General features: G+C 41.5%; 1 protein-coding gene across 12 annotated transcripts in view; it reads left to right on the top strand.

Annotated features, from left to right (window-relative positions):
* Positions 1 to 22307, top strand: part of PTPRT (protein tyrosine phosphatase receptor type T) — a 432610-nt gene that overhangs the window by 168241 nt on the left and 242062 nt on the right. For all 12 annotated transcript variants that reach the window (XM_086852378.1, XM_086852376.1, XM_086852367.1 and 9 more), the window contains exons 4-6: positions 4058 to 4139; positions 7187 to 7302; positions 10072 to 10246. In XM_086852378.1, the coding sequence (XP_086708504.1) occupies positions 4058 to 4139; positions 7187 to 7302; positions 10072 to 10246 (373 nt within the window). The remainder of the gene's footprint in view (positions 1 to 4057; positions 4140 to 7186; positions 7303 to 10071; positions 10247 to 22307) is intronic.

Below are 22307 nucleotides of genomic sequence, written 5' to 3'. Positions count from 1 at the left end.
ACTTGAAGCTTGTAAAAATGAAGAGAAAAAATTATTAGTATTTGCCAGCCTAAAGTAACACTTCTGTTAAGTCTACTAAAGGAGACTTCTACTTTTACTTTTTCTTCTACTAAAGTAACTTCTACTTAAGTCCAGAGGTGGGAGTATGACAAAACTTGGGTGTGTTTCTGAAAAATGTTGATACATGCTCCAGAATGTGCCATGGCAGTGTTATTTAATAAAATCCTAAATGGGTTGGGTTAGAAGAGACCCCAAAGCTCATCCCATTCCATCCCCTGCCATGGCAGGGACACCTTCCACTGTCCCAGGCTGCTCCAAGCCCCATCCAGCCTGGCCTTGGACACTTCCAGGGATCCAGGGGCAGCCCCAGCTGCTCTGGGTACCCTGTGCCAGGGCCTGCCCACCCTCACAGTTGCCATTTCTTTGCCAGCTTTAAATCAAAATTGTATTTCTGGAGAACTCTCTGTGCACAAGAGTCCTGACAGCCCATTTTGTATTTTGGAAAGACCGGGTAAAACCAGCATTTACCCTAAATATTGAAATCTGCATCAGACAAAATGTTAATTACCCTCCTAAGGCACAGAAACCACACCATCCTGGATTGGGATGTACATCAAAAATTCAGCCAGACAAAACAATCTGAAGCTCTCTGCCCTGGTCTGAGGCTTTGGCAAACTCTTTGAGCTTTGGAGATGTGGCTAGTGGAAAACTGGCATCCCGAGCAGTTGCCAGAGGTCATGTTTTAGGTCTGGCAGTTCTGTGCAAGGGTCATAGGAGTCATCAGGCTGCAGAAGCACTTAGCTGAGATAGAAATGTGGGGAGATTTATCATGTCTACACTGAAGTTTCCTCTACTTGGATTCCCAGCCTGCAAATGTTTTCCAGCGTAGCGAGAAAAAAAAGCTCTAATGGTTCTTGGAGAAAGGTAATACGTGTAATCTTGAATTACTGCTTGCCATAAGGATGAACTCAGCCCCAGAATGCACCAAGGGCAGCGCTAGAGCCTGCCAGGAGGTGTTTTTGTGATGTATAGCAAGGAATGTTATTGATCCATGCTTGGAGAAAGCTGTTGTAGCACAACAGATGAGCTGGGCTACGCTGCTAACACAGACATTGTTGGTAAATCACAGCGCTGAACTGGGGCTTGTTTGGTGGGAAGGAAACATGAAATGACTTGGTATTTGCAGGCCTCAGGAGCATTTAATTTATTTTTTTTTTTTTTAAGAGTGAAGCTTTATATTTTGTAAAATATATCAATTTCTTTGGAGTTCTTTAAATGCAAAGCATTATTAATTGCAAAGCATTGCCTGTCTCAACCATCATGCTGCGTTTCCAACTGAATTTAAAAGGACATGAGTGATACAGAGTGTGAGATTTGCAGAAATGACCCCATAAACATTTATTCCTGCCTTTTCCCCATGCTGGGTCTCAATTCCCAATTTTCAGGAAATCCTGGGTGCTGCCATGCTTTTCAGTTTGATAGGGATGAGATGCTGCAAAACACACAAAAATACAAAAATGTGTAAGTTTGAACTGGGGAAGGGCAGGAATATCTGAGTGTAAAGCAGAACAGAATAAAATAGTCAAACAATATTGCTTGAATTGAGAGGAGTCCTCTACTCAGTGGATTCTGCACCAGTGAACAGGGATTTTTTAGAGGCTGAGTTGGTTATTATTAACTTAACTTATTATTGAGTTATATTGTGCAGTATGAAAGACCCTGAACATGTTGGTAATTAACCAAAGTCAATTCTCTGTGTATTGGTGCTCACTTTTGCCACCCACTCATACCTGATGTCAATGCCTTGGAGAACTTAACAAGTTCTTGCCTTGCAGATAATTGAGAATTTGTTGTGGCTTATGACTTTTCACAAATGTAAAGCTAAAATAAGATTTTGTAGCTGTAATGCTGCACTTGTATTCAGGTCTGAAGGGAGCTGCAGTAGAGCCTTGCATGACCTTCCCAGTAAATGTAATTTTTATCATGAATGATATTTAATTGCTAAAGTAATTATAATTTCCATACTAAAGACTCCTATATTATAGTCTTATTTTATACAGTCCCTAAAACCCTATCAAGGACCTTATAACACAGAACACTTGTTAATGGTTTTTGGCTTATTTTATCTTCCAGTGGCTTGCTGAACAGTGACAGGCTGGGAATGCCAGCTTTTATTTAGAACAAAAAGGACTTTTGAAAACTGGTTTTAAACAGTTAACTCAGTGTTCTAGTAGTGAATTTCAGAAGTTACAAATGACTGGAATATTTTCTCCTGTGGAACAAGTAGCTGCACCAGAACACTGTTCTAATGGCAGTAACTGTGCTGGCTGAACATGTAATTAACTCTGTCCTTGGAAAGCTGACTATTTACTCACAAAAGAATCAGCAATCCAGTACAGTGTGAACATTGCTTCAGTCAGACAGAGTGGGAATTTCCCTTTCACATGGAGAGGACAGTGCCCATTCCATCTCCACCCATTCATTTTTTAATGTAGTAAAGGAAGTAAAGTCATCCTTTGGGAAGAGAATCACTAATTTGGGATGTAGCATCACTGATTATTCAACATCAGGCTGCATCATCATCATCATCATCATTATTATTATTATTACTATTATTATTATTATCATCATCATCATTATTATTATTACTATAATCAATACTTTTAATATAATATTAATAGTAATGTTAATATTATTACTATTACTATTACAATTACTATTACAATTACTATTACTATTACTATTACTATTACTATTACTATTACTATAAATATTACTATAAAATTACTATTACTATTACTATTAATATTAATATTAACAGTAATGTTACTATTAGTACTAGTACTAGTAATAGTAATATTATTGTTGTTATTATGGTTGGACATTTCTAAACTTCCTGTTCCTTACAGAGTCAGTGCATGACTCAAGTTGGAAGGGACCCACAGAATCATTAAATCCAACGCTCTGCTCCTCACAGGACTGCTGAAAACTCAGCCATGTGACTGAGAGTGTCCTTCAGGTGCTCCATGAGCTCTGCCAGGCCGGTGCTGTGCTCATTTCCAGGGACAGATCTCCCTCCCACTGAGGAACCTTTTCCTAATGCCCAGTCTGAGCTTGTCCTGACTCAGCTTTGTTCCATTTCCTCTGTCCTGTTGCTGGTTCCCAGTGCCAGATCTGCACATTCCTTTCCACTGCCCCACTTTCCAGCAATTAACTTATTTTTAATGATCTCTTTATCAGATTTTTAGGTTTTTGTTCTTTGGTTTTGGTTTGTTTTTTTCCCTGTGCTACTGATTTTTTTGTAGTCCATATATTTTTATAACAAGATACTTCAGGGCAGTTTTCTAGGTTAAAATCACAAACCCACAAAGAAGAATGAGTTTTTTATTAATGTATGATGGAATATCTGTCTTTTCAGACTCACATTACTGGAATGTTTTCATAATCCAGGTACAAAAATTAAAAAAAAAGCTTGTTAGTGTACCATTAATGAAGAGAAATTGTACATGTGTTTTTTAAGAATATTCCTTCTCAGATCGTGCTCGTGGAATCCAGGGAGAGGCAAAAATATCTGGGAAGATCTTATTTCAGTCCAGAATCCAGTGCCATCCTTTGCTTGTAATTAACTTTCTAGTTCTGCAAGAGCCTGCACAGAAAATCAGGTTTTTCTCCAGAACAATCTGGGCATGGTCACTGGCTCAGGAAGAGAATTTTGTCTCGTGTAGGGCTCTCTCCAATTTTCCCAGGCATTCTGAGAACAAGATATCAAATTATTACCAACCTAATGTTCTTAGACTGGTGCTTAAGTGAATATAGGTGTGCCCAGGGCACTTTTTGCTTTTCCAAATTAGGGATGTCTTTAATCCTATTGAATGTTGCTCTTTGTTTTGCTTCCCCAACAGATTTGGTATTGCATTCACACCCTGAATTGCCCTGGTGTCCCTTCATTAACAAAATGCCTCAAATGACTCAGACTAACAGCAGAATGTGGGGACTGTTGAAATTACTGCTGTAAATCTTCTTTCCCAGATTTATTTTCTTCTCTTTTGTATTTCAGGTGATATTTGAATCTGTCTCTTTGAAAGGACACCCTGGGTACATAGCTGTGGACGAAGTCAGAGTTCTCGCCCACCCCTGCAGTGAGCACTCTTTATTTTTCTGACTGTACCAGCATGTTGTAGGTCACAGTTTGCAGACTAAAGGAGAGATTTACCCAGTTGGGTCAGCACTAAAATGTCTTGTCTCCCTCCAAGACCCCTAAGGACAGTCTGCCTTGCTTAATTACCCACCTTTGCAAGCTGTGCAAAAAAGTCAAAGCTGCTCTCGCTGGAATTCTCTCTTCTTTACTTGTTAATAAACTGATGGCTTTATTATTTCTTAACCTTTTTGCTGTAGAAAACAATCTAAAAAGCTTCTCATAATAACCTGTGTGGTTAACTTCTGAAAAGAGCAACCAAACAAATTGTTTCAGTGTTTCCTTGGTAAGAAGCCTGTCCCAAAGGTTGGTTGGTTTCAACATATTAGACCTGCTCAGAAAGCTGGGAAGAGATTAGAAATTAATCTTATTCAGACACTGCACTTATCCAGAAGTAGAAACTAATGCAAATTCATTACATTACTCAAAAATGTTAATGCTGAATTTCTTCTATTATAGACACAACAATAAGCTGAGATTTATTTACATTTTATGTTGAAAGAAGCATTGGGCCTCAGTCTTTGAGTGTGAACTTGTTTGGTTCTTTTACTCACCTTCAGTGGAGCTTGAGGACTTTGTATATTTTATGGATGTAACATACAGTTACTTGTACAGATTTTTTTGTTAACAGTCCCTCTTTCTGGCTCATGGTTTCAGTAAGTCAGTGACAGCTGCTCACAAAAAAAGATGATGGATCATATGGATGGAGTGAATTTTTGCTGTGATCAGAATGTCAAAGAACATCTGCCATTCAATGTGACAGACATGGTTCTGCTCAAGTTTAACAGGACATTTCTGATAACTGCAGCATGGTTAATTGCTGCTTAAGTAAATTATATTTGTATTTACCATGTGCTCATTGCTCAGGCCTTTGGGTGCATTTACTTCATTAAGGAATACTTACAGTCTGTATTAACCAGATGTTGCTGATAACTGGCAGCATCCAGACAAATCCCCAAATGCTCTGTGCCTTCCACAGCGTGTTGGGTGATCTCTGGCCCCTTCACTGGGAAAGAGGCCACTAAAAAAACCATGGGGCAGAGTCTCAACAAGAAAATGATGGGATTTAAAGCAGTTAGGCAGGATGCTGTGTTGTGTCCCTGCTTAATGAAGTAAACTGAATTTGAATCAATTTCTTCAAGTATACACAAGTCCTTCCCCAAAATTAAATGCATTCTTGGTGACTCAACAACAAAATGATTCAAAGTTGGTTGTTTGGGGTTTTTTTCAATCTGTTTGCAGCCCCCAGCATGCAGAGCTCATTACAAGCTGCAGGTTCTCTGCAGTCTCTGTAAATGCTGTCCCTGCCTGGTTCCCAGCGCTGCTTTTGTTGTTCAGCAGTGACAGTCACCAGGGTAAATGTCACCCACGTGTTCCCTTTCCTTGTACAGCCTTTGCCCCTCAGATTCCTTTTACAATTGTTGTAAATCAAAACACGGGGACCATGAAGCTCCTGGTGACCCTGGAGGTTATTGAAATCATTGGTCTTGTTTCTTCATTTCTGCTTTACCTTCACAGCTGACAAAGGCAGGCAAACCACAGTCAGCAAAAACAGTGAAATGCCCCTAATGGCACAGTAATACTGAAAAATAAATGTATTGCTGGTGCAATCTTTCCCTTTGTCCTGTGAAGCAAGACACTGGAATATCCATTTTCCTTATGCTGAAATCTCATTGACTGTGTGTGCAAGAGCCCTTGCCACCACAGCACAGTCCATGCTCCAGATGCAGACCTAAGGAGCAGGATGCTGGCACTGCTGGGACTCTACACCTTTGGATTTGTAGCTGACTTACAGCTGCACACTTTAGACTGCAGCCACAAATAAAAGGATTATCCTGAAATACCAAAAGAGCCTTCTGAATGTCACCCAGAGGGAGTTTTCCAGTAAACCTGGATGCAAATTCATGCTGCAGAGAGCAGGATGGTGCAGAGCCCCTGTCCTTCAGGAGCTGTCAGTGTGTTGGACAGGGCACAGGAGCAGATAAAACATTTGACATGGTGTATGAACATGTGTTCTCTGTTCATGTGTCAAACACTTGCACATCAAGTTTCAGCCTTGCACGGCCACAGATGCCCACATTCCTTTAAAGCTGTTTGATTCCAACAGAAGAAAGGTTACAATGTCCTCTGAAATTATGTATTTCAGTGTCTAATCATACCAGAAAATGTGCAGATGATGTTGAAAAACACTGACCTTTATAGGTGCAAGTTTTTTCAGCGTGTTGCACTAAAATTTTTCAAATGATGCACAAACCTTTTTCTGAAGCCCTGCAAGAAAATAGCCCACTTAAAGGTGTTGCATCCACTGCTGTAATCTTGTTTATATTTTTAGTTAAAGAGACACCAGTCTGATATTTAATCCAAAAGATAACCCCCTCATCTAGTTTATTTGTAAAAAAAAAAAAACCAAACCCTAATGTCTGCATTTTTAATATCACTGGTTTAATTTTGAACTAATGCTGAATTTAGTGTCAGCAAAACACTGATATCAGTGATCTTAAACTAAACCAGTGGTAAAATCCCATCAGGTAAATTAATATTTCATTTAATATCTAATTTGATATTGATGATGCATTATTCTAAAGGTCTAGGACATATTTGATAGTCAAGAGAAGGAAAAGGATAAAAGACCCTTGTGAAAATGGGGTTTGGGTCAGTCATGCTTGACAAGCAGAAAAGCATTTGACTTTTTTTGACCTTTTTAGAAATATAGTTTTCTGAAGAAAAGAGATTACTCAATTACTCTATAGCAGGCAATAAGAAATTGTTCTGGTGACCATGAACTTGTGATTTGATGCAAGTCTGTGTTTTCAGGGGTGCCAGGGCTCTCTGATATCCCTCAGGCCTCCCTCTCTCAGCTCCATCACCACTTGGGAGGAGTTAAACACTCAAGGGCAGCTTCATTTTGGGAAGCCACTTTGGCAGAGGTTTTGCAGAGTGTTTGGGGGGTGCTCCTGCCTTGCTCTACCCTTGCAATTCCTCTTTTGTCAGGAAAAGCCCCTCATTTCCTGCGGCTGCAGAACGTGGAGGTGAACGTGGGGCAGAACGCCACCTTCCAGTGCATCGCCGGCGGGAAGTGGTCACAGCACGACAAGCTCTGGCTGCAGGTAATGCAGAGCCCTGCTGGCTTCTCCTGCTTCACTTGGGCCTTTCTTTGCTTTTTGCAAGGGAAATAAATAGGTAGAGAAAGACTGGTGGTGGTGAGGAAAAAATCTTTTCATTGAGATGCTTTGAAGAACTGCTTTAAATCACTTCTAGGGGAGGGTTTGAGGTGACAAAGCATGGAATTAGGAGACAGAAAAAGGAAAAAATAGCCAGTGACAGCAAAATTCTATTTTCAAACAAATTCCCATGTACCTGTAAACACCCAGCCATAAAGCAGAGGAGAGAGGAACAGTTCTCTTCTGCTTTATTATGCTAGCTGCTTTCCTTTCACCCTCTAAAATTGTTCTCAGCCTGGAGTCGGTGACAACTGTTAAGAAGGAGCTCTCCAAGGTCTGAAATGACTTACCTGGGTGGTTAAAATAGCCAATCTCAGGTTGCACCCAGTTCTACTTGCTCCCAGTTTCCCTTGGCTGCGTTGACAGCAGATTTGGTCTCGTTCCTTTTAGTCACTCACCAAAAGACCAAAACATTCCCTCCCTGGATGTCTTATTTGCAGCCTAGTGATCAAACTCATCTGGGTCCTGCTCTTCTGCTGGGTGCAGCAAAATCCTTGGGAATTCCTGGTCAGTGTTGGAGTTTGAAATGGAAGAGACCCCAATGTCAGCACACGGGCTGTGTGTCCCAGTGGAGGACACAATCATTTCTCCTGCCCCTTCAGTTTCTCTGATATGTGCACTCCCAGCATTACCATTCCAGGAGCTTTAAAAATCGTCAAGTTCCTAAATGTTTAACTCCCAAACAAGTCAAGAGGATTCTTGTTGCACGTATGTAGGGCCAACATCATTTGCAGAACACTAAAGCCAGTCTGAAAATTTTGTTCTCAGCTTGGACTGATGGGGCTGAGGGTTTGATCACCCCAGAGTTGTAACATCTGGGGCAGACAGGAAGGGCCTTTGTAGTCAAATAATTGCCATATTTTATCAAATTTTATAATTTACTTCAGGTATTTCAATAAAATATAAAAATAACATTTTCAAATCTAGTTTAAATCAAGGAATTGGTTCATGTAATCATAAAAATTAAAATAAGTACTGGGAAAAAGGCTAAGTTGGTGAGACATGTAGTTGGCATTATGTAAAAATGATTTTACATTCAGTAACTATGCTCTCATCACAGCTATTCCCCTAAAAATTACATTTTTAGCTTAAATTTATTTACCTATGGTGTATGTCTGGCACCCACTGAGATATATTTTTGATTTATTTTATCTTTTTTGGGTTCTTTCATTAAAGTATTTCCCCAGTTACAATTAGATCTCTGTAAAAACAATTCTGACCTGCAGCAGTACGAACCTTTCCCTGTGAGAAGCAGAGTTTGGGGAGGAAAGAATTGCTATTGTTAATGAGAAAACCTGCTTTCCATTCTCTAAAACTGCAGCATTTAATGAAAATAGCCTTGGAAACACCCCTAAAAACTGCTTAGTGGAAACTGCCAAAACAGCAATGTGCTTTCCTTTGAAATTCCTAATAAACTGGACAAATGAGCAAGTTGAGGTGTTCATACTGCAGAGAACAATTTCTGGCTAATTCTTTGCCTGTTTCCTTTCCAGTTGGAAAAATGTGGACTGGCATTGGTAGAGAGGTTTATTGGGGAATGTTGGATATACAAGGATGTCTGCTCATCCAAGCAATTTATTTAAATTGGTCCAGAATCAGAGTTTTGCATCTGGAAAGGCCAAATTTACAGAATCTGTTCATTTGTAGTGTTTTCCCAGGTGGGCACAAAGCCTTCAGCTGCTGTGTTTTCACATCCAAGCCGGGCCTCTAATTACACTGTGTGGAGCTGCAGTCAGAGCTGCCACTCTGCAGCCTTTGCAAGAACTAATCTTTGAGTCAGAGAACATCCTGAGCTGGGAGGGACCCCCAGGATCCCCCAGCCCAGCCCTGGCCCTGCCCAGACCCCCCAACAACCCCACCCTGGGCATCCCTGGCAGCGCTGTCCAAACGCTCCTGGAGCTCTGGCAGCCTCGGGGCCGTGCCCATTCCCTGGGGAGCCTGGGCAGTGCCAGCACCTCTGGGGAAGAACCTTGCCCTGAGATCCAGCCTGAGCCTCCCTGGAACAGCTCCAGCCATTCCCTGTCCCTGTCCCAGAGCAGACATCAGAGCTCAGGAGGAGCTGCAGCCCCCGAAGGGATCTGACCTCAGTCTTCTCTTTCCTACTCTGACCAAACCAAGTGTCCTCAGTGTCCTAGCCCTCACATGGGTTCTTTTCCAGACCCTTTACCCTCTTTGTAGCCTTAGAACACACCAAGAGCCCATTTATATCTCAAATATTAAATAGAAACACAAACTTAAATATATCGTAGAATCACTGGTTTGGGTTAAACAGGACTTAAAATTAATCCTGCCCTATGCCCTGCCCTGGCCAGGGACACCTTCCACTGTCCCAGGCTGCTCCAAGCCCCATCCAGCCTGGCCTGGGACACTTCCAGGGATCCAGGGGCAGCCACAGCTGCTCTGGGCACCCTGTGCCAGGGCCTCCCCACCCTTACTCATGTATAAGAGTATTTGGGGCCCAGCTCACACAGCCCTGAGGATTTCCTGAGGGAACAGCTGAATCCTTCTCTCAGAAAGCTGTGTTTGTACAAAACCCCTCCAGCAATGTGAACAGGGAGCTCTGACCTGTGTTCAACACCCCAAGGAGTGAATCACACACAGATGCACCCGTGCAGAGCCTGCCTGTCTCCATCACCACGTCATTTCTCTCTGCAGCAGTGGAATGGGAGGGACACAGCCCTGATGGTCACTCGAGTGGTCAACCACAGGCGTTTCTCAGCCACGGTCAGCGTGGCCGACACGTCCCAGCGCAGCATCAGCAAGTACCGCTGTGTCATCCGCTCCGACGGCGGCTCCGGGGTCTCCAACTACGCCGAGCTCATCGTCAAAGGTAGGACAGCAAAGCCTTGACTCAAGAGAGGTGTTTCTGCTGTATTTTATATATGTTCCCAGCCTCTTTACGGCCACAGTCCGCCCAGCTGTAGCCAGGGAGGCGGGAAAATATTATAGCATGGACCAGAGGGACTGAAATGAGGCTCTCTCCCTTGCTGAGAGGGTGTTCCAGCTTTATTCTGGGGATTGTGTGGGGAAAGAGGAAGAAAATTGATAATGTGTTCCTTTTTGAAGTCAGGGGAAGGGGAAGGGTTACATTCACACAGCCAATAAGGAAAACTGGGGAGGAAGAGATAAGAGGGAAGAAGTTAACATTCTGTATTTCAGAGGTACATCTTGGGTTATACCATATTTCTCAATGCATTACAACATGTTTCTTCCTGGAGGGTAACTGTCGCCCTGAGAATCAGACCTTTCCATATTGTTTTCATAATTTCTGGCCACTTTCCCAGGAAAGTAACTATAAACACAGGTGTTTATACATTCCATTAAAGATTTGCCTTTTGATGGACGTCTCTCATGGCCAGTGTGGATGGAAAGGTGTTAACCTGACTATCCAATCCCTGGTTGTGGTAAAAAACTTATAAATACTGAAAGAACAAATAAACTTCCTTCTTCTTCTTTCATCTCACTTCAAGCTGCGTCTGTGTGAACCATTTTGTGTCCAATAGTGACAGGTAACTATCTATAAAAGCTGCCATCCTGTTGGACCTTCTTTCATTCATGTTAATATGAGAAAAAGGGTAAAAGTGTCATGAGTTTAAGTCGGTATCTGGAATATTTGAATTTAAACTTTGGACACAGCCCTCTTTGTAAGATTTTGTAGTAAAATATGGTGGCTATGGGGATTTTCACTGTAGTCAGCTGAACAGTGTGGTTGTCAGCTTTACCTGCTTTCCTTTCCAGTATTTTATCAGGCAGAAATAATCTTGTGGTGGAGCATTGCATGCCGGGAGAGACTGTTCAGGGCTGCTTGCAGTAAATGTTTGGATTGATTCTGCTGCCTCCCTGAAGTCCAGAGTAGAAGCATCAGTAGTTCTTGAAGGGAGTTTGGATTTTAGCCATGTTGATTACTGTAATTCAGGAGCCTGACACATGCAAGGTGTGTCATAATCTCACCTTCACCAGGCAGGTGGTGAAGTGCTATCCCCTACTCTGGGTTCCTATTTATTTGTTTTTAAATCTTACCTCGAGCTGCACCACAGGAGTGCTTGGCTGAATGCACTCTGTGTTTGGGGTGAGAGGAATTTGAAGTCTGGGTCTGCTCCCAGGGTATAATTTCCTGATGGAAATGGAGGGTATGAAAATGGAGGGCAGCTGTAGGAATGAGATCAAGCTGTCCACTGTGCTGCTTTCTGCCAACTGGTTCTGGCCTTTGGAGATCAGATGCCTTTGTTATGGCTGGGAGTGCTGTGTGGTGCAGATGTTTGGATGACACAGATCACGAGGAGAATGCTTGTGCTGGATGTGCTTTTAATTCCCATGCGGTGATCTTGTATCCTGTTCAAATCTGGAGGAATTAATTCACTATTAAGAGGGAATTGAGCTGCCAGGAGTGGCACACCTAGGATTGTACCACAGCTGAATAGAGGGAGGGCAGAGCTTGCAGCTATCAGAGCACCCCAGGCTCAGTCAGCTGCCTGGAACTTTGTGTTTGTTGATAGGAGCAGGGAAAAAAAGCAGAATAAATGAAAACCATGAATGGCTGGGTGTCCAGCAGGAAAGATGCTGAGGGCTTCGTTGCTGGATTGCTCAGCAATGCACCTACCTGGAATAAACTTTATCAGGACAATATTGTTGTGTAAGGTCCCATCCTGTTCCTCATGCCTGATTAGGAAGCAGGTGAGGTTAAGTGGCTCATTTGAGGTCAGTTTGGTGCCACCCCATGACACACTGGGACTTCCAACCAGCCTGACTAATTTTAGTGTGAATAATAGCAAATTTGTAATGCATGTGCACAGGCGGAAATGAAAGCAAATTGGAATTGTTTAATTGTGAAGAGATGATTATTGAATTGCAATAATGTACTTGAGCATACATTCAATTAGGCTGTAATTGAGGTTTTGCTCAATTGATGGGCCTGTTCCTAAACCTGCTAAATCCAAGCTCAATCTCTGCTTCTCATATGCTTTTTCTTAATCAGACAAACATAAAATCACAGGGTGTTTCTTCAACAAAAATTAAGATTTAAAATGTGTCTATGTAATCTTTTTAATTGAAAGATCTGTTTGCTTCCCTGTGCATAGGGAAGTTTTCTTGGAGTATTTAGAACAGAAAGTAGTTTACATTCCTCAATATTAAATAGAAAAGGCTTGGTAGATATCAAAATAGAGGTCTGATTTTGAAATGTGCATCCTCCTAAAGCCCAGATTGGCCAGTACATACCTGTTTCAGCAAATGGAATGAATAATTAAATGAAACACACAACCCCTTGCTTGTCTCTGGGCACCTTCACGAAGAGCAATGTATTACTGAAAAGAAATTCCTGGCAATCTCACACAAAAGAATATAACAGTATTAGTTCCAAATTATTCCAGTATGTTTAGTGGCAGGAGATACATTTGTAATCCTGTGAAAATGCTGTTCTCTAGGCAGCTATTTGCTGTATGTGCTAATGCTTCTCTGTCTCCTGGCTTGTATAAATGACAATACATTCATTCTTCTCTTTGCACTCTCCAATGATAATTTCAGGCCAGAAAAACCTATCATTTCCATCTGCACCCCTTGCCATTCTTTGGTGCTCTAGTGGAAATAGCTCTTCTCTATTTCTTCTCTCTCACAGGTGCCCATACAGTAATTTAATACAATTTTGTACAGGGCAGCTTAAAAAAACCCCAGAGATTCTGTGTCTCGCTACACTGCTCACACCTGAATGGAACATTTCTTGCCTGTAATTTTCTTTTAAGTACAAGCTGTGTGGCAGTTACTTGTATTCTGAGCAAAATGTAGGCCTTCCTTGTGTAAAGATTGTTTAAAATACTGTGGAAATTGGCTAGAATTTTATCATTTAAGGTCTGTATTAATGCTGGTGTCCTTCCAGGACACTTGTCACATTAGGTAAGGCTGTGGATAACATTTTAAACTCTGTGAGGGTGTGTGGAGAACTGCTGGCAGTTGTTTCTGTTTCTCCTTGATCCCTTTCAGGTACTCTGGATGCCCAAATTAATCACTCAGTATATTATAAGAATCCATGCAGAACTGAGGGAATATTACAGCATCTATAACCTATTTTTATGAGCCAGTTTTCTGAGATTTTCACTCTCCAGAAGCCTCTCAAAATTATTTTCCTGCTACCTGTTGCTACCTTTACCATTCTTTTAAGGCTCCTGGCATTTTCTTAGGGTTTGTTCTGTTCCTGCAGGGGTAGGAAGAATCTGTTGAGCCTCAGCACAGCCTCTCCACTGACCCCCAAGTGGATGTTCCAGTTCTCTTCAGTTTTGTCTTGATTTTCAAAGTGTTTGGTTGGAAAAATAACCCGTCTCTTAGCTGAAAGGCTTTCTGTCATGGCTGTGATATGTGGGACAGCTCGCTCTTGCTTTTATCAGGTTTTTATCAGTCACACAAGGAGCTGATGCCTTGAGTGACACCAGAGGGGGAGGTGGGTTCCTTGTCACAGTTGTTTACCATTCTCTCTCTGGGTCTCTTCTGGTGCTATGCTCGTCACTGTAATTCCACCATCTGTTTATTAACTCACCAGGTACACACTGAAATCTGCTCCAGTGATTGAGTCTCTTCCTAAAAGCAGGCACTGGAATTTACAAAAAAACCCAACCACAAAACAGAGGAAAACAGATACAAGCACTGAACAATGAACTGAATAAAAAAAACCCCTGTCAAGTTGTTGGAGTTGAGATAGTCAGGTGTGAAAAATATGATAAATAATTACCTATTTAAAGAAATCCTTCTATGGAAGCTTCTCCAGTATGAAATATGCTGTGAAGATTTCAGATTTACAGTTCTAAGACAGTCTCATCAAGGAAAAGCTCTACAGGTGTTTTGGCTGTCTCAGTATTTATTACTGGAGCTGACTCCAGAATAGTTTCAGTTAATTATTCAACAGCAAGAAGTCCTGCTAGGAAAGGGAATTTACTGGAGCTTAAAACTCATAAGAAATGAAAACATCTTTGTTCCTCAGCTGAGCCTGATCTTGGGCTGGAGCTGGTTCTAGAAATGTCACATCAGGCTCTCTCCATTGATTTCCTTGCAAACAAGAAGTTCAGTGAGGGTATGAAAGTATGTGATTCACATGTGTGTAACATACTCTGGAATGTGTTCCTGGGATGGAAAGCTACTTCCATGTAATCATAGAGGAAACTCACCAGCTCCAAAGTTTTTCACTTCCTACAGAGCTGTTATGGGGAGATGTGGTGAATATGAAAAAGACCCTTTGAATATTTCCTGTATTGGTTTTGTCGGTTTCTTTTTTAATATTTTCATGACTGATACACAGATTGTTCTATACACTGATATATTAATGCCAAATGTGCTCATTAAAACTGACATAACATCCTTGCCATCATGGGGTAATATAACCTCTGTTGGTGATGCTCAAGTGCCTATATGTCACCCAGGAGATGGGGATGTTAATATGAAAAGTATCTTCTGCATTGCAGCTATCCACTTTTGCCATCAGGGTGGCTGGAGACCGCATCCCTCAGTCCCTTCCAACTCTTTGGGAGACAAGCTCAGCTGTGGCACGCCTGCTTAAGATGTTACTGTTAAAAAAACCATTTTTTCATGTGCAATTCTAAGTAGCTGGCAGCTGTGAAGATCCCTGTCTGAATTGATCAGGTTCATCCAGATCACAGGTGTTTCTGGGCACGTTTGAATCCATCTGCCTGAGTTCTGCACATTGATCAGGGCCCCTCTGAGTTATCAGCCTGAGAGCAGGAGTCAGTCCCTGGCTGGTGCCCCCAGCAGTGTCAGGACACTGATAGAAAGGGTTTCCTCGGGCTGCCTGCTCTCTCTTTGCCTGTTTCCTCCCAGTTTACACGAGTTCAGTCAGTTCAGAAGGCCCCCGTGCTGTGCTGTGGGGAGCTGACACAGATTTGATGAAACACTTAATGCAGCACATCCCGGCTGTTTATGGGGGTTCTGCTGCCTGTGAAATACCTGAGTGAGGGAGAATGGCTGTGTCATTAATGGAGTGTCTGAAAAAGCCACTTCTTCCTTTATTTCTCTGCAGTCACAGTGGTGCAGGGAGTGTAACAATCCCTTTGGTGGTGTTGGCTGGTAATTACCTGGACTTGTCACCACTCTGTTTAATTCAGCTCAGCTCAGTTGCTTTAACTCAGTTTTAATCATGGGGTGGCATGTGGTTAGAGAAAAGAGGAGGCAAGGAGATTGCAAACACTCACCAAGAGCTGTAACTCCAATTTCTCTTCTTTCCATTCAACTTAATATCTGTAAAGCCAATGAAGGAGATGGGAGACAAAGCTGTTGTATTGAAGATGTTCAGTAGTATGAAACATGAGTCCTCTCAAAAGGAAGTATTTCCCTCTCCTTAAGTTTAACTTCCAAAACAGAGCTGGGAAATGAAGCCATTTCTTTGAGAAGTGATAAATGTGGAGTTTATATAAAGGAGCCAGTTTTCAGCATTGCTTCCAGTGCCACACAGACTTGCAGTAATGGTCCAGAAATATGCTTTCTTGGTTTCTCTTGTTGATTTTAATCAACAGGGTGTAAACAAACATATTCAGGAGGAATACAAAGCTGCAAGGGGTACAGAACAAGTTCATAAACTAATGGTGTATTCTCAATTCAATCTATATTTTTCCCAACTTTTTTTGTTTCTCTCCTCAGCAGGATTTTTGTTGCTGTGTAAGATGAGCAGGGAGTACTGCTTTAAACTTGACTTTGTTTCTAAAATCTGGGAAATGATAATGGCTCTCCCGTCACACCACTCAGTGTCTTGACAAAATGCATGATATGCATGCAAACCTTTTCATTTCTAGTTAGAATCATTAAGGAGGTTTAAGGAAACTGCATGGAAATTAACTCAGGACTGTTGATTCTCAGAAAAGAACATAAAATACCAAGAACACATCCCCGTGCCTTTGCTACCTGGAAGTGTTCTTGCAGTGAATGACCACCAGATATGTGCCATATCAAACGAGCCTGGCAGCTTTTCATTCTTTGCTCCTTTTTAATGTACAAATTTTCATGCAGGATGATTGTTAATGATGCTCACGTGACATTAAAATTCAAAATTGCACTTTTATTTTTTATTTTTTTGCTTATGACTGAGCTTAAAGACGGGTCACATTCACTGATAACTCTCTACTGCTCATCCTTCCTCTGCCTCCTTAATTGTAGGGAAGTTATTAATGGGCTTCTCCTGGAAAATAACATCTAAAACTGTTCTTCATTTATCCACCCTGTGCTTACAATGCTGCTGACTGCTTTCCATTCAAGGAAACTCCCTTGAAGTGTCATCTGTCACCATTTGTGGATGGTGGTGAAGATTCTGGCACTTATGGGATGTAATTGTTGATCATGTCCTGTTATCTCAGCAGGGCAGGAATCAAAATATATTTCTTTTGCATCAACATATATTTCTTTTGCAGCAGAAAAAAAACACCCAACCACTAAAAAGTAATGTTTTATTTGATGTAAAATGCAAGCTAAGATGTACCAGATCTCTTAGTAAGAACAGATGATCGTTAGTATGAGAATCTTTAATAATAAACCTGGAAAAAAAGGGGTGTATTTGTAATACAGTGAGACCTGCTGATCCCATGTGTGTGGGGGGAGCCAATTAATTTCCAAAGAAAGGAGAAAACTGTAGATGCAAATACCTAAGCCCAATGTGGTTACTGGAACTTCTAAAAATTTTGCAGCACCAGATGCTAAAGAAACTGATCCTGATCTCTTTCAGACATGCAGAAATTCCTGCAGCTAACAGGCTTTCTGCAAAAGTCTTGCATTTGTTGTAGGACACTGAAATAAGAAGTTGATCACCTGTGGAAGGGACAGCTTCTGCCCTCAGTCAGGTGCTGATGAATTCCCCAGCTGTCTTTGCCGTGATTCGAGCTTTCATTTTTTGCTGGCAGCATCCTGTGAGTCTGCACAGTGCATGGCTGGATTTCTTAGGATGTGTGAAAACGTGCCCAGAGTTTATTTTTATTGTTTTTAAACAAACTGCAAGGCAAGATAGAAAACAGTTAAAATTATTTCTTGTTTCTTTACATTGCCCTGACTTATTGAACTTAGCTTTCTTTTGCTTTGTATGTGTTGAAGCACCTGAAGCACCGTGCTGAGGTCTAATCCTTCCTTAAACCATCTCTTCTTGTGAGTGTTCAGCCATCAGAGATTCCAGGTCTGGGTGCCACACACATTCTTCTCCCTCCTTTCAAAACACCTCTACAGACTCTGCAAGGTGAAACTCCTCTGCTTGTTTAGAGATTGGCATTTACAAGCTGAGCCTTTAATACCAAAGTAAAAAAAGTTGAAGGTTCAGGAGGAAAAAAATGATGGGAGCTCTGTAAACACTTGACTGATTTGGCTGAGGATACTGGCATTAAGGCAGCTCCAGAATCTTCTTTGCTTCCAATCTGGGAGTTGGCAGAAGGCTTTTGAAGTCTGTGAGAGGTGCTGAATGGAGACCATTGTGAGGGTTCCTGTCAGGAATTCAGGTGAATGGGATTTTTAATGTTTGCACAGCATTTAGCTCTGAATGCTGGAGCTGAGCTGAATTGCTTTCCCAGCCAGTGTAGCTGAACTCCAGCTGATGTTGGTGATGTTTGCATTTATCCTCTCTGAATGAAGAGACTGCAGAGCCTGTTGAGGTGTTAAGGAAAGAATGATCACTCTGAAGTTTGTTCACCTTTCAACACTGAGATTGTGAGACAAGGAAACAGCCAAATCTGCAGTTTGGAGTGGAGATATTGCAGCTCTCCTTTTCCATCTCTACCCAAAGAAGAATGCTTCATTTTCCAAAGCAAATAATTTCCCAGCATCCATTCTAGCTGCAAGCGAATTAAATACTCTTCTCATAGACTCAGCCCCTCAAACCTGTTAATTCCTTTCCAGCTTTTCTCTGATGTGCTGATTTTCTGCCATGGTAAATATCTCCTCTGCTACTGGAGACTGGTTCAGGTCACACCCTCCCCATCACCCCTGTCCAGCTGTGACTTTTAGAAATGCTTTAGATCTAAGATCAGAATGATCTCATTTAGATCTGATGAGCAACAGCATGATGGCTACAGCAAGTCCTGCAAGTATTTTATTAATTGGCCTAGGAATTTGAGAAGAAAAACCGCTAATATGATGTTTCCTAGCTCCTGAAAGTCCACCCTGCCTGCTGAGGAGCAGCAATATTACACCTTCCAGGTGAACAGGAATGGCTTTAAACTAGAAGAGAAGAGATTTGGGTTAGGTGGTGGGATGAAATTCTTTACTCAGAGAGTGCTGAGGCCCTGGCACAGGGTGCCCAGAGCAGCTGGGGCTGCCCCTGGATCCCTGGCAGTGCCCAAGGCCAGGTTGGACAGGGCTTGGAGCAGCCTGGGACAGTGGAAGGTGTCCCTGCCTTGGCAGGGGATTGGAATTAAATGGTCTTTAAAGTCCCTTCTAACCCAGGCCCTTCTGTGGTTCTGTGATTGTGCTCTGCTCTGGTGCCAAGAAACACAAAATCCCTGTCTAAAGAAATTATTCCAGTTTTCTTCTTTTTTTTTCTAAGCAGGTTTCTCTCCAGTGCATCTCTTGCTTCTCTCTCTGTTTCTCAGCAGGAAACTTTCCATCAGTGCTTGTTTGCATGTAAGGAAGATGCAAATAGCTGCAAGACTTGGGCTCTCTCTGTTTGGATCCCATAAATCAGAGTTTGCATATGCTTTCCTGTCCTATTTATTACCCTGCAGCTACTACTGACTTACATGACAGACTACAACTTACAAACTGTTTGTTCCCTCAGCAGGGTACAGACACAAATTAAAATGGAAGAGGTTTGGATTACTTGCTTCTATAATTTTCTCTTTTCTTTCCTTCCTATTACAGCAAAACCTTCTTTTGCTGCTGCTGCTGCTCACTATTTTTTGTCTGACCCATTGAACACTGCTGACCATATCCTGCTGCCTTTTGATCAGCAATGTGGTGTTATTGAGTCTTCTGACCCAGTCTGCTCATCAAATGGTGATTTATCACTATTTCCCATGATTCTGAGGTTGAAACTCTAAATTTAAACACTTCTCTGCTTGCTCTTACATTGTTTTTTCCCACCTCCCTTTTACTTAACCTTACCTGTGCTCTACTTAAGGAGCCTTGTAGATAATTTGCTTTTTACTTGTGTCAAGAACGTGGTGCTTCAAGGGTGATCCAGAGTTTTGGTACATTGATTATTCTGCCTTTTGTTGAGGCCATTCAGAGCATGCTCAGCTCATGGAAGGTTTTATGCTCATTGGTGTAGTCACAAACCCAGCTGCTCTTGAGAACTGAAATCTTGTCACAAAAAAGCATTTTATACAGAATTATGTATATATACATACATACATATATATATATATATATAAAAAAAAAAAACCAACACAGGATTCTTTAAGACTGTTTCATTTATTTCTCTTACAGGATTTAAAATGGAGTAATTAGGAAAAAGACATTTTTGTTTCCAAGATAGAACTTTTCCCCTCCACATTCATGGTCCTCTCAAAGCCTGTCCAGTAGGATTTGATTCAGCATTAGTTGACACTGCATTTAGTCAAGGACACTAAGGAAGATCATTCTGGTACTGAATTATCCTTAAATTCACCATAATGTCTTTATATCTCATCTTCATGGAATCACAGTACTGTTAAAGTCTTTAGAGTGGGATTATTGGTGTTTCCTGAGCAAAAAGGGAATTTTAATAGCCTTCATTAGAGCTGTGATAGTTACAATAGGGACTGGACTATTCTGTCTTCCAGGATTTACTTTTAACAGAGATGATGTGAATTTTCTGTGTGGCTCAGCCCCAGGTGTAGCAGCTCTACACTCATAAGGAAGTTTTATTGTTTTTCATATATCTCACCTCAATTACAGCTGTCATGACAGGAAGAAAAAGATGTTTAATGTCATCCGACCCTTTGTAAAATGCAGGCCACAGAATTCACAAGTCATTCTTGCAACATGAGCACTACTGTAGAAATAAAGCAGAAGAGTCTTCAAAAAAGATTGTGATTGAAAGGTTTTAAATTATAGAAAATCTCACCAGCCTTAGATAAGCTCTTTAAATACTTAATTATCTTCCCTATGTAGTGTCTCTACCTTATTTGAGTGGGATGTTTCCAGCTTTTGCCGCTAACAGATCTTAAGCCTTTCCTCTAAATATAATCAATCCTGAAGTATTGAATGTGAATTAATATTGACCATGATCCTGGCTTTGTTTGGTTAATTTATGTGTCTTAAGTGTCTTTGCAAGGTCCTTTGTTCTGTTGAAGAACTGCTGTCAGTTCTGGGGAAATACATCAGCCTGGACTCTCAGGTATATTTGTGAAATATTTTCTTTTGTATCCACAATGAGTACATTTCCTTACCAGGTTTGTTCTGTTTCTTGCTGGGGAATAGGGAAACCTTTAAGCAGATGGATTTTATTAATATTTCTTTCCCCAATTGTAACACAAACAGCTTCAGCAGAGACAAGCAAAGGCATTTAAACATGTCCTACATGGTTAAGGCAAAGCACTTGTTCCACAAGCAATGTTTCATGTGACAGGAGACCATTGCCTACCTGGTGAACTTCTGCATCAAACAGTAACAAATAACACATGAATTATTGCAAAAGTATCCTGGAGACCTCAAAAACAGCTAATGGAACTTGATGGAAGTCACTGGTTTTCAGTTCAGGTGTGGTTAAATTTAACATTATTTTTAATTAAGCAGCCTTTTGGTGTCAGTCCCAGAAGGAAATCCCCAGAAGGGATTTCTGTAGCACAGAAAAGCTTTCACAGCTGGGATGTGCAGGATTTTTGTGTGTGCTCCTGCACCAGGTCTCCAACCCTGCCTGCCCACCCTGAGGGCTGAGCTTCTTCCCCAGCACCAAAATGTGTTCCCTGGCACCTTCAGTTTTGGGTGTTTGGGGGACTATGGGGACTCCTGCTCCACCTACTGTCCCAAGCCTTTGGATCTGAACATGAGTGCTGTGGGAACCCTGTGCTGTTTTACCAGCACTGAACTGTCCAGCACAAATGTGAGCAGCAGGAATTAAAGATACTGTGTGTGACCTTGTTGTTCTGAGAGCTGTGAACTCCAGCCCTTTCACCTCTGTTCTCAGCTCCAGGAATTCATCCAGGAGGTAAAATTCCCAGATCTGTACTGAGATTGCAGTAATTTTTTAATTTTTTTTTTTATTTTTTCATATTTTCTTCTGTTTCTCTCCATATTTATGCCTTTTAACTCTGACAGGAATAAAGCACAGAACGTATTTTGAGATCTGGCAACCAGCAGTGAGCTGAGCTGGTAGTTTGGCCATTGTACATATTCTTTTGGAGTAAATGAGGCTCATATTTTGTTTGGGACTGTCTCTCCCACCCTTTTCCTTTCCTTTCTTTCAGGAATATTGAGTGGTAGTTTCAATCCTCCCCAGTTTCTCGCAGGCTCTGGAATGCTTTTTGTGAAATACCAGCACCTATCACCCATCATTGCAGCTCTCAGGGTGAACAGCTCACTGTGCAGCATATTGGAATTTCTAGCATTTATTGCTGCCTCAAAATGCATTTTGTGGAAAAAGAAAGAACTGATCTTTTGGTGTAATACTGTGGAGTCTCTCTGAGGGAACAGCCTAAATCAAGAAGTATGTTTCAAGGCTGAGTTTTAAACTGGAAATAAACAGAGATACAGCCCAGGAGGGGGAAAGCTGGAAGGAGTGGTGTGGTCTGCAGGGTATTGTGAAACTCTCTGTACCATAAAAGCCTGAAATAAAAAGAGAAGTATTGAGTGGTAAAGAAAGATTCACCTGGTTTTCTGTGACTTCACTGGTTATCAGGCACTTGTGGTGTGTCTGCCTGCTACATCTGGGACATCAGATTACTAGAGCTGGTAATGCTACTATTGCTGACTTTTTATGGGAGGTGTGGGGGATTTTTGAACCAAAT

Source organism: Cyanistes caeruleus, chromosome 16 (genome assembly GCF_971803275.1).
Source record: "Cyanistes caeruleus chromosome 16, bCyaCae1.hap1.1, whole genome shotgun sequence".
In the NCBI taxonomy this organism is placed as follows: Eukaryota; Metazoa; Chordata; class Aves; order Passeriformes; family Paridae; genus Cyanistes; species Cyanistes caeruleus.
This window is presented reverse-complemented; position numbering and strand designations above follow the sequence as displayed.